The sequence below is a fragment of the Lactuca virosa genome, chromosome 4 (assembly GCF_052849685.1).
Source record: "Lactuca virosa cultivar CGN04683 chromosome 4, Lactuca_virosa_CGN04683_v6, whole genome shotgun sequence".
Classification (NCBI taxonomy): domain Eukaryota; kingdom Viridiplantae; phylum Streptophyta; class Magnoliopsida; order Asterales; family Asteraceae; genus Lactuca; species Lactuca virosa.
Window position 1 is genome coordinate 218934789 of NC_136429.1, and position 13350 is coordinate 218948138.

Consider the following 13350-nt stretch of genomic DNA (forward strand, 5'->3'; position numbering starts at 1 on the left):
GGTGGTACTGCTTTGTACGGTAGACCAACGAACCCGAGATGGTTGGGTTGAGGAAATATGCCAACAAACCCTAGATGGTTGGGTTGAGGCGATATGCCAACAAACCCTGGATGGTTGAGTTGAGGCCACGGACCAACAAACCCTTTATGCATGTATTGTAATTGTTATCTTATTATTGTGTGGATTACTTTGGGGAACTCACTAAGCTTTGACTTACAGTTGTGGATTTTAATGTTTCACGTACTTCAGATGATCGGGAAAAGACGAATGTTTGATCGTACTCATCATCCTATGAATTTTTTTTATAATTTGAGAGATGTTTTGATACTCTAATTTGTTATGATATTTTGGGAAAACAATGGTTGATTGTTACATGGTTTTTATGAAATGACTTTGAAAATAAAAAAATTTCACTATGGTTTTTGGGATGTTACATGGTGAAGATGTAATGGTGGACGTGTAGAATGGAGATGAGGTCATTTTCAGCCTATACATAGAACGAAGGTGACACAGGGGAGATAGAGTGGAGGGAACAACTGATCGATCTAAGGGTTTAAGGGTAAAGAAGAAAAGATGACGCAAAAATAGATACGAGGGATTAGGTCTATTTTTTTTAAAGAAAATAGGAAAAAAAATATTAAAATTTTAGCAAAGAGGCAAAATTGAAAATTTTTAGATGGCGGGAAAAATTCAACTTCCTCCAAATATTGGTTTCACTTTTCAACACTCCCTCTAAATACTGGTTTCACTTTTCAACACTGTCAAAATAAAACATTTATAATCACATGTTTTTTTCTTTTATTTTTACTATTTTTACATTTAGATATACAAAAAAATTAAAACATGATTATATAAAAACTTTAGTTATCTGTTTTAGTTTTTAAAATTTCATAATAAAATATTTACAGTGACCTTTTATTCTTTTATATTCAAAATCATTAGTTTTAAACAAACATATGAAATTTAACTATTAACATAAAACACTTAGAGTCATATTTTTTTTTAAATGTCATAATAATATACTTATAGTGATAATGATCTACCGTGACTATTGGCTAGTAATTGTCACATTTTTATGTAAAACAGTGAGAAAATGTGTGAAAATAGTTTGCAATGGTGACAATTTTTACTAAATATGTAACTAAAACATTACCGAAATTTGATTAATGACATTTCGTGACACAATTAACTAAATCTGGGACAACCCTGTTTCTAAAAAGCGTAGTAACAAGTCATTTTTGTACTAGTAAAACTTATTTTTTTAGCTTTATAGGGGCATAATATGAGATTTTTTGGTCTAAATGGTCACTGTCGCATGGTGTATCGGATATTAGATGTTGAAAGGGACTAAAAGAGTAGGTGGTAACCTTCCTTATACCCCCATAAAAACAGAAAATAACTTTAGGGACTAAATCGACCAAATTTAGAAACATGTATCATTTTATTCACACTATTTTATGGTCATGTTCTTTCATTTGTAGCCCAATGACCACTATTGCGCCATCACAATGTTTCTATATAACGTTTAGGTGAGTTCAAAAACAAATAATACTTAATGATCACTATTTTTGGCCACTAAGGGTGTGTTCGGCAAAATTAGTTAGTAGCGGGTAGCTTGTAGCTTGTAGCGTTTTGTTAAACGCTACATGAAGTAGCATTTGAATTTGGAGCGTTTTGTTTAAAGTAAACGCTAGAAGCTTGTAGTGCCGAACGTAGTTTTTTGTTCAAAATGGAGCGTTTTGTCAAACGCTAGAAGCTAAAAGCTCTCAAACGCTCCGTGCCGAACACGCTCTAAGTCTCCCATGACCACAATGTTTTGTTATAAGCTTCAAATGTAGTGATCACCACAAATTTTTGTTATTAAGCTTCAAATGTAGTGATCACTATTTCTAGTTACTTAAACTTGTTATGATATTATGAAAAACATTTTAATTTTATTCTATGATTTAGTGACGGGTAAACGACAACCATTATAGATTTGGTCTCTAAAATTGTAGAACGGTCAAAATTCATTGACCAATTAATATATGATGACTAAATATGCTGTTAGTTAGTGACTAGATCTATTTTTGGTTGTAACTAAAAAACTAGTCACTAGTATTTTATAGTGTTAAAAACAAGGGTTTAAAAAGATACCATATTGACTTTATTATAAAAACTTAGTTTATTAATAACCATCAACTGATCCGATAATGAAAATCATTTGATCCAAATATTATAAATTAATTTAATTATATATAACTTTGATATGACAATAGAATAAATAACTTACCCGAAGCAACCCTTAATTTCATGTTATTACCTTTGAGAATTTATTGAAAATAGTTTAACAAAAATTTATAATTTACATATATCGATCCCTATTCATTTTGTTTCCTTTCCTCTTGTATGAACTGAAATATACGAGCAGCTGATTCAGATGCTAATTTAGGATTATGGGGTACAACTTTGATCACTTTTATCCTCTCATCAAACCCTTTTTCCTCTGTACATCGATCTGAATCTTGAACCATTGGTGTAGTAGGGAAAAGAGGAAGTTCATCTCCTCCATTACTGCTTCCCTGCAAATCATTATCTTTACTGTCATGCAGATTATGAATCCCACCTATGGTTGGCCATTTCTCTAGAGTTAGTGTATTACATGAGGTTGTAACAGGTTTGTTATATTTCATGTTGTCTTCCATTGATGGTGAACAAAAACCCTTTGTTATTGAAGGCAATCCGTAAGATGTATAAAGTGGATTATTGGGAAATACACCAATTCCTTGTGGGTAAGCGCCATTGCTAAAGTCTGTACTTGTAGGTGTTAGACTCATACCATAGAGCGGGGCCATGAGACCAACAGGTGGAGGACAAGGTCCTGTGTAGGGTTTGTACACTAGTCCCTCGGAAGGTGACCTCATGGGCACCAACCATTGGTTTCCCGGTGGAGGAAGAAGACACCAGGGTGGTTGTTTACCACCATTGACGGTGGAAGGTTGTGGGAGGTCGAGTAAACTTGGATCATATCTTCTGTCTGTATCATTTTTTGTATGAAACTGTGTTCTGATCGTATTATCTACACGGAAAATGCCTTCAGAAGGCATGTTCTTTGGTTGATAGCCACGATCTTCGAGTAGAAAATGAGCTGATTCTGCAAGTCGTTTCTGCACCTGTTCAAGCGTTAGTTAATCTCGCCTCGTTTAGAATGTATGTGTTTATAATCATGATATGTGCTGTACCTTGATCAATCTATGCAACTCGAAGAGTTGTGACTGGAAAACTCTTTGTTGCCTGAAATATCATGGCAAAGAACACATAATTAGGCTTCAAGATTTCTGGTATAACCACTAAACATGCACTAAATTTAGTGATGCTTACTGAATGATAGTTCTTCTTGCTTTGCAATACTCTTCATGACCAATAATATGTGAAATTTCATCCGGGGTTATCTGTAACGACCCATTATCAATTGGAGGGAGAGCTTCATGAACATTTCTATCGGTTTTCCGTTCTTCTGAAAACGGGCATACGGACATACCATCTTCGTAACACATCATGGTTTCTTGAAAGTTTTTTCTTTTCAATGGCAACCTGATGGTGGAATCGTGTAGCATCTCTGGTTCATCTACCACAATACTTCTCTTCATTGGACTCGAGGGCGAAAGTTCTGTGCTTAATGTTTCTGAAAACCGAGCTCTATTAGAATAACATGGCGCATGTTCTTTAGCAGTGTTTTCAATCATCACATTATCTAGCTTGTTCTCCTGTTTAATTGTGCAGTTAGGGCTAGCGGTTGCTAACTTTCCTCTATTCACATTCCCGAATGACAGACTTGGAACCAGATAATCTTCATCCTCCTCATCTTCAAGCTTCTTGATTGAAGCGCTTTTTGTTGTTTTAAGATCTTGAGGCTTTAACAAACGATAATCACACTGTTTTTGATGTCCGGTATTGCATAGCGTTTGACAATTTGTAGTTTCTATTGTTTGTTTAACGGTTGTTAGTGAGATATTCAAATTGATACCACTCGAGCGATAAGAATCAAATCGTGTAGCTAATCTTGTGGAGCCACATGAACTTCCAAACGATGAAAACACACTTCGTTTGTAGCTTGCATCCTATACCACCACGGATTAACGAACGAAATACACAGGAGTAAGAAACACCGACGAATCTAACTTAAAAATCTATCTACGTACATTGTGTAAAGAAAGTTAAGACTCACGTGATAAGTCGGAACCAAACCACTGGTCGAAAGAGGTAAGACGGGCTGTTGTGAAATAGCCATCTTGTTTCTTGCAGAGGTCCGTTGAGCTCCTTTTTCTGCATCACTGATATGAAGCCTTGGGAACAAAGGGTCCATATTTTTAGCGTCGTCCTTTAGGTTTCCCATGGTGTTTTCGTACGTCAGTCTTTTGTCCATTTCTGAACCAATGCCTATCACATATTATGATTTGCAGCGAGTTAGAAAGGGAGAAATAAGCGGGGCGAGAGATCGCATCACAATCACATTCAAACAATTTACACATTTCGGGGTAGGTTAACGAGTGGTTATATATTGTGATCATTGACGGGGGTAGAGTGCGACTCAGTCTTTCTCTCTCTTCTCCTCGACATCTGCCGAATTTGGTACGATTGTGATAGCCACATGTACTGCTACCAATTCCATTCGTCGGGAAACTAGGAACATAGAGAGCCAATCTTTTTGCGAAAAATCAGTAGTGGAGATATTATTGAGCATCTCATGCATCTATGCAATAACATAGTAACATCCACCCTATGAATTAATACTTTCACGTGGCTTTAACTTTTAACGTGAGTTGATTGCAAAAAGGAACTTTCAACTTGAGTTAGTTGATTTCTTTAATTCTTTTAGGGTAAATTGCACTATTGGTTTTGAATTTTGGTTTTTTAGGTAGTTTGCGTGCATGTCCTAACTATCTTTTTAATTTTTTAAACTCACACATCCTATGATATGTTTACGTTGCAATTTTGGTCCACGCTACATGTAAAATGACCGACCGTTATGACCTTTCCAACTTTTAAATATTTTGTTATGTGTTTTGTATTAATTTGTCATTTTTAAAAAACAATAAATACGAAAATAAACCCTAACCGACCCTCTGCATACACCAAAAACTTGTCTCATCCGCACTATTCATCCTCTCTTCACTTTTCTTCAAAATTGTCTTCTCCGACCACTTCAAAACACCACAACCAAATCCTCCACCATCCCTATCCAGCGTTACCCACCCTCAACATGAAATAGAGCCGCCTACACATCCATCATGCCTTATATTTCTTCGGGTTAATATCTCTAATTTTGGTTTTGAATTAGTTAATATCTCCATCTTGCCCCATATTTCTTCGTTCTAGATTATCCATTTCAGGAGTTTTCGAGAACCGAATTCTTCTTCTTCCTTGGCTTCTTGTTTCAAAATGACACTAGTACAAAGGTTGCTTTCGGTGACACTAAAAAGATGTGACCATAGAAATTAGTGAGGGTTATTTTTTTCATTGAAAGCCTTACCATAGGTGGCATGATTGTTTGATAATTTATGATGACATTTAATTGTGGTAAAAACTGTCATTATATGGTAAGGATTTTCGAAGTTGTATCAATCTTATTTTTAATAAACGTCATAATAATATACATGTAGTCAGTCTTTATTTCTTTTATTATGACTATTGTGTATTTTTTGTCGTAAATTACAAGTTAACCTGATACCCAATAATTTCTTGTAGCAATTATGAAACAACCCAAAAACAGAGATAAAAGTTTTCGTTTAAAAACAAAACATTAGTTCCATACATTTGATGTATCAAAGGCATCCACTTTGCAAAATGTCAAAACCATCAGAGTACAATAAACATAAGTGCAGAATCATTAGGGGGATGTTGTATCATCACGTCGGGACCTTCCATTTCGTACCAGAAGTACCTGAAACCATAAACATAAACTGTAAGCACAAAACATAGTTAGTTTACCCCAAAGTACCACATACAACACATATGTAAATATAATAGCATGTGGTTGTGTTAGGTTCGTAACAACCCCAGAGTCCATATCAACCCCGAGTCCATAATGACTCCATGTAAGAACATGTAGCTATGTCGGGTCCATATCAACCCTAGGTACAAAGGGACCCCGAGCCCAGATTGTCTCCATGCATAAAGTCATACAACCATACCAGTAAAAGTCACATAGAGACATACATCCTACATATACAAATCAGTGGGTCGGAATTGTTGCTTTCGACCCACAAGTATGGTGAGAAGACTCACCTCAAACGATAGCCAGATAAAACTCATATTCAGGATGCTGCTATAAAGCTCTACTCACTAAACATATCCAAAAACAACATTAATCAATAACTTAAGGTGATATTCCATAATTAAGGGTCCTTAGCACACTCTCCTTGAGGTAAATGACCATTTTACCCCTTCATGGCTAGGAACCACACCAAAGTCAACCCAGGTCAAAGAGTCAACCCACAAAGTTAAAGTCATTAGTCAAAAACCCTAAAATTAAGTCTCATGTTGTGACCAGTCCTTGGTCACGTCGTGAGAGTCCATCAGGTATGATTCCAGAAACTCGCTCCAAATTCAGCCAACTCAGTCACATATCACTAACTGGGCTAATCTCACAACGTGAGCATCAATCAGTCACGTCGTGAGTCCCAAACCTAAGCAGAAAACGAGTTTCTTAATTGTCACGTCGTGAGACCTTGTGCCTCACGTCGCGACGTCAGTCTGAAGCCAAAACCCAAAGTTTTAGGTCCTTAATCCAATAAGCCATCAATCCCAACTCTTCCAGAAGCTTATGGGGACCCTAAAGGTCCATAAAAATGCGTACTTTATAGATATGCATGCACCATGCATGACCTCACTCCATTTGAGGTCAAAAGTAAGAATATAGCACCAAATTGTCATTCAAGACTCTAATACTTCACCAACTTTTAGATCTGGACAATATGATGCTCAAGAAACCCTTAGAATCCATAAAGTTGCTAACTTTATGGATCTACTTCACTTAATCTTTCATAAACATGAATAAAAAGGACAAAAACCTAAATCTATCCATAATATTTAATCTAGTTTGAACCTTTAGCACTTGCAAGTGTCCAACTGTTGGGTTTTGAGAATTTTAACACTCCTATGGTGTACATGCAACCCTATAAACCTTGGATCTATGTTTTCTCTAAAATACATGCAAATAAGAATTTCCAAGGTTTACATCCTAACTAGCATGGCATGGGGAACTTGAATCATAAAATTACTAGTAGAATGACATACCTTTTAGTGGTGGTTGATTGCTTGGAGTTTGAGAGCCTAGCATCAATAGTGTGGATGCCTCAAATGGAAATCACAAATCACCACAAACTTTGGAAAACTCTTGAGAGAATAATGCACACTCTTGAAATCGGCCACCACTCTTGTTCACATACAACTAGTGCCAAATCAAGTGCCAAAGACTCCTTTATATAGTGTGGGGAATTAGGGTTGCATCCATGTAAACCCTAATACCCATGACTCTTCCTTTCCAAGGATCCATGGGTTAAAAGCTCCATGGACCATCCATGGACTCCCATGCAAGCCTAGCCCATACTCAATAAGCCCACACTAAATAAATACAAGAGCCCATATTTAATTAGTCACCTTTTGATCACTAAATTAATTCTAAATTAATTTATGATCAATACTAATTAAATAATATAATTTCATATTAGTATATTATAACTTATAATATATTAATAAATCATGAACATACTATTCTCAAAAGATTATCCCTACAAATTGTTCGGGTGAAGTGCAACCCAAATGGACCATGCCGGGTCGGGTCAAGTGCATCTCAAATATTGTTATGGACTTAGACACCTTATCCAACAGTCTCCCACTTGGATAAGTCTAATAACATATTTGCAGACATGACTTCAGGAACCAACCGGCAATCGTAGCTCTCAAAACTCTGTTGAACTATGAAGCGCCATTTTAGATAAGTTATCATATAATCCTCTGTTCTCAAGATATCAGCCGGAAAAATACATGGAACAACGTCGTACTTATTGTCCAGCAGTTTTGTTTCCCGATTTCCGATTTGTTTGACATATAACTAAATTGAACACATCAATTAGGTTCTGATCGGGCCCGGTACATAGGTCAAAACATAATCATCGAGGGGCCCGTATATCGCTTCTAATCCTCCAAGGACTAGAAGGAACAGATAAACTTCGACTCATATACTTGTTTCTACTACTTGTTGAATTATACACAAAGGCACGTTTTATAACATCAAGTTACTGATGCGTTTTCGTGCAATCAATGTACAACCAACTCATAGGTAACAACTCATATCTCTAGGTTTGAAGACTTATATGATATTACTGTCTCACGATCACTCGAGATAAATTCCATGAAGTGATGCAAGTGAGAGTGGGTTTATTCCAATACTCAGAACTTATGAGCACTCATGAATGTTGTAGCAACCATTGCTATGGCTAAACACCTTTAGTCATCTACAAGCCCAATTCATGACAGTCTTAATTCATACCTACTTCCGACGTATGACCGACTGTGGAAGTTTGAATAACTTAGTTATTCGGAAAGAATAACCTAGTTATTATGGAAGTCAAAACATGCAAAGTGAAACACAAGAATAATTGAATCCAATATGGTCTCAGCACTTATGAATATAAATAAAACACAGTTTATTCATCACCATATTGATTCCACATTATTATGTTTCGATTTATCAACTTAACACTTGAATTAAAACAATAGTTGTCCCATGCTCCAAGCATGTACACTATGTTTTCTAAACAATAGTCATGCCATACTCCAAGTATCCAAACTATGTTTGTCTATGATCCATACTTTGTGAAGTAGATCAATTGAACACGATTCCAATGATGCTCATTTTACAATCCCAAATCCTTACCGTAAATGTAAGGATATCAAATTCTTGTCATTTACTGTAATCTGTTAGATTTTAAACTCATATGCATTGTTCCTATTGCAATGACTATGCACAAATGTCACAGAGACCTAGAAACAGACATTACAAAGTATTCTCGTGGAGATCAATTCCATGGAAACGAAGTCTCACATTCAAAGTACATTCCCTTGAATATCCTTCTTGCATAAAAGTTTCTAACTTTCTCATATATTCTTAAAATCCAACTCCCAATTTGAAAAACATTTCCATATTCCCATTTTGACTATCACTTCTGAACAAGAGCTACCTCTTTTCAGAATATGTCAATATGGCCCTTTCCAACATCATACTTCCAACTGTCCATGAGAAACCAATCTTAGGTAAACCTCAGATTGTTCTCGACAATTGCTTAATTATTTCAGTCATATCCGGTTCTATTCCTTTTTCCCTCTTAATGCTCTAAGCATTTTGAAAAATTTAGAACGGATAAATATTATAGCACATGTGATCGATCCTATACCCGAAGCATATGGGACACGATTCATGATGTTTCACATAAAGACCTGATACTAGATCAGTCTTTTGCTACAATATTTTTTATTTGCCATGTTTTCAAAAATCGACTATGAAGAGGGATGCCGTAATCATAATCGAATTTGAGAACACAATATATATAGAATTCCTTTATGTTGAACCATTCCAACATAAAATTAATATATATATATATATATATATATATATATATATATATATATATCCTTGACTAAAGATGATTGAAATCTCAATCTAAACTTTTAGGATTGAAATGAAGTATAATCTCCTCTCCCTTAATTATAGCAAAACAACCTTTTCCAGGCAAAACTTTTGTTTTCTATAATTAACACTACTTATAATAAATGATTATGCTCCCACTAGCATAATAATTATTTAGCACAACAATTATGCTCCCACTAGCTTTGACATGTACTCAGAAATCGACTTCTAGAAATCAATACTTTATTGACTTTCATCACCAAAGTTCAGACTTCTGATACGAGATACTTCGACAAAACTTTATCTAAGCTTCTCAGACTCATACATCTTTCCTTAGATAGCTCACATGTGTGTCTAAACAATTATGAAGACGGATGTTGTAATCATAATGTTTAGACCTTTTTGCCATTTCTCACAAGTACATGTTAGTGTGCCGGTTAACCACACACGCTCCACTAACGACTTTGAGAATGCAAATATCACAATTTCTATCTACTTAAAATCTACTTAGTGAAAGCGTTTCCTCACCATCATTTTCATGAATCGGAAAGAAACCTTATGCCACTTAGATTTTATGGTGTATGTGTTCCTATTCATGTGAATTTGTCAAAACCGTAATCACAAGACAAGGTTAGTGACAAACTCAAAACTATATGGATTGAACTTGTTCAATCTTGATTTCTTGCCTCTTGGTAGCCCAAGATCCCACCATTGCTTCCAAGTTGTTATGCATACAATTGAGAACTCACAGAACTCACATACATAGTCAACTTTACCGGAATAGGCACAAAAACAATAATTATGTCAACACGGTAGGTTACAAACCTCAAGTCGTGTGCTAGTGATAAACTATAGGTTTTATCCTTGATTAGTTCTTGAAACTTTCAAGACCTTTAAGACTCCCACTGTCCTCTTAACATATAAGTTTCTCTTTGTCAAGAACCATTCCTTGACAACCAAACAAATATTCAAGAGTCAGTGCGAATTCTTATCAAGATAAGCACTTCACACAATTGTTCTCAGTTGGTCTTTGTTTTATCCAAGACAACACAACTTACCAATTTGAAATGTTCAAGAGTAGAAAACATTTTACTCTACATTTGATAAGTGTTTTAAACCCTTCTTTTATGTCACTCAAGGTTACCATCTTGGAGTATAACTCCAAGAATTGTTTTGGAATGGAGTATGATTCATCTTCTTGATTTTAACCATTCCAACAATTCATGAATCCTCTTCTTAGCCATAAAAATGCACTAAGATGTCCTTTAGAGAATCAAATTGTGATATGGTTCCATAATCATTAAGATGATCATAAAACATGATACTAAAGTACTCTCCCATCTTTTCAGATTTGAGAAACTTTTATCTTTCTGCCTAATTTGATTCTTCCCATTCGCCCTGCCATACATTGAAACTTTTTCCAGTGTTTCAGAATTGTACTTAAACTTGTAGGTACAACCATATTTACTAAACTTTAGTAAATCATGACGAATAGTCTTATCGATCTTTGTGGTGGACTTTGACCTGCACACACCCAGTGTACCCGATCCTTTAGTCTTTCACCTGACTCACATATACATGTGGTCAGGGAATTAGTCTTAACTTTCCAAAAATGAAAATTCTCATTCATCATGTAATACAGCCTGCATGATTCCAAGTTTCGGTCCAATTGAAACTTGGTTGATGAGAATCTTTCCTTATTTGGTAAATTTGACACTACCACAGATGAAAGAATCAAATTCATTATTAACTTTCCATAAATGCCATTGCAAGGATATATAAAATAAAGTAAAACAAAAATTTTTATTTATTTATAAAATGCGGAAAAACTTTTTCCTTACAATGCAACTTTAAATGGAAACTATGCTATTACATATTTCCTAGCAATCTATCATAACTCCTAAGTAGTAGCTCAAGAATCCGATCTTCGAATCATGCGATTGAAATCCATCTTCGCGATCAGATTCAGCATACTCTTCTTTTAAGCTTCCTTCCATTTGCTTGATCCTGCCATACATCAAAATGTATTAAGAATCTTCAAATATGAGCTTAAGAGAGTTAGATAGTGGACTTACCTGAAGCAGAGTCAAACTTTTGACTTGACCTTCTCTTAGATCTTTCAGGTAGTTAGGGCAGCTTCGCAACCAATCCCTTTCCTTTGGCAATAGAACCAAATGGACCCTTTGGGAATCTGGACTATCTCAGACTTAGCCTTTCTCTTTACCATTTGGTCAACCGAGTTGACTATGGCCGATCCATTTCTATTGGGAAGAAAAAGCTTTTCTTGATAACCAATGTTACCAATTGTCAATGTCCATGGTAGTTTGGGAAGTTGATTTACTAATCAAATTTGCTTTACCAGAGCTCCAAATCATTGCTGATTCAGCAGCACCAAGCGAATAGATAAGATCATTAGGGTCATGTCATAGTTGGTTACATAGTAGTCCCAAAGGAACTCATTGTGTGACGTAGAAAGTGATTGAACAACCAACTTTCTCAAGACTTTGACACCCAACTCTCCCAACTTGTCAATATGTGAGCACACATAGACCTTGCTTGCCAATAGGGCTTGAGTGACTTTGAACTATTCAAGAACTTGTGGGTTAGGGAGAATAATTGGAGGAGGTGGAGGAAGAGAAATATAATTTCCACGGAACATCATCTTCACTAGGAAAGCTTGTTCCAAGAGATTTGGGTAGATCATAATTGTCTGAACCAGACACCTTTTTGGGAGATATTCAAGATAGTTGATTTAAAGTCCTTAATATAACACCCAATATGAAATATTAAGGCTAGGACCCAACACAATATTTTATAACTTGGAAGAGGGATGCTGTAATCCAAGCTATAGAATATTTGAAGGTAGGCGAATGACGATTCACCAATTTCCACCAAGAAAAACGAAATAATTTATTAGGTTTTAATTGGATTTGAAACTCCTAGATCTTTTGAGATTCATTGAACTTTTCAATGGCATGTTTCAATCTCGATTGTGTTCTCTCAAATTTTGTGACTGGGATGCCGAGGATCACAAAACAAGGTGTGAATAACCGTGCAAATTCACTTGGTACCCTTAATATTATCACCTAATCAATGTGCCGGTTAACCACACGCGCTCCACCGATCTATGATAAACATTAAGTCACCCTTTGCCATCCTTACTAGTCCAAGTTAGTGTGCCGGTTAACCACACACGCTCCACCAACGACTTGGTAAGGTACAAAATGTAAATTTCATGGGTTAGCACCAAATTCACATTTTCCTAAAGTAACTAAGATTGAGAATTTATAAAAGGTTTAGTTACTTTATATTCATCATTATACTTTTAATGAGAATTATAGTCCTTGTCCTACCTGTTCAGCTAACGACCCTCCACCAGTCAAGGAAGCGGTGGGTGAGAGTGGACACCCATTAAGCTGCCATTTTATAGGCAACAACCTTATACCCCTCTTATAGACCGGCTTCGTGAATGAGGCCTACTAACGGTAAGACTGACTTGCTCTTATACATATATATATTATTAACTTATAATACTATAAAGTTCAAGGGTTGAATTTTAACTTTTAAAACTCTAAGGGTTGGAACTAAAGTGTGTGTGAGACTTTACAAATTCCAAAACTTGAGGGCAAGTTTTGAACAATTCAAAAAACTTTTGGATTTTCATAACTTATGAGTTTAAT

The 13350-nt window shown here is 35.6% G+C and overlaps 1 protein-coding gene across 1 annotated transcript; it reads right to left on the minus strand.

Annotated features, from left to right (window-relative positions):
- Window positions 1-2360: 2360 nt before the first annotated feature.
- Window positions 2361-4484, minus strand: LOC145168728 (ELF3-like protein 2). Its single transcript, XM_079087450.1, has 4 exons — window positions 4208-4484; window positions 3361-4100; window positions 3222-3273; window positions 2361-3152 (listed from the first exon to the last, which is right to left on the minus strand). The coding sequence occupies exons 1-4, from the start codon at window positions 4403-4405 to the stop codon at window positions 2361-2363; spliced, it is 1782 nt and encodes a 593-aa protein (XP_078943576.1). The 5' UTR covers window positions 4406-4484.
- Window positions 4485-13350: the final 8866 nt, after the last annotated feature.

Excerpts from the sequence above, each read along its gene's own strand:
- LOC145168728 (XM_079087450.1), bottom strand. The coding sequence starts at position 4,405 with ATGGACAAAAGACTGACGTACGAAAACACCATGGGAAACCTAAAGGAC. Across the intron at positions 3,274-3,360 it reads GCAAGAAGAACTATCATTCA|GCAACAAAGAGTTTTCCAGT; the intron begins GTAAGCATCACT and ends ATGATATTTCAG. Across the intron at positions 3,153-3,221 it reads AGTTGCATAGATTGATCAAG|GTGCAGAAACGACTTGCAGA; the intron begins GTACAGCACATA and ends ACGCTTGAACAG.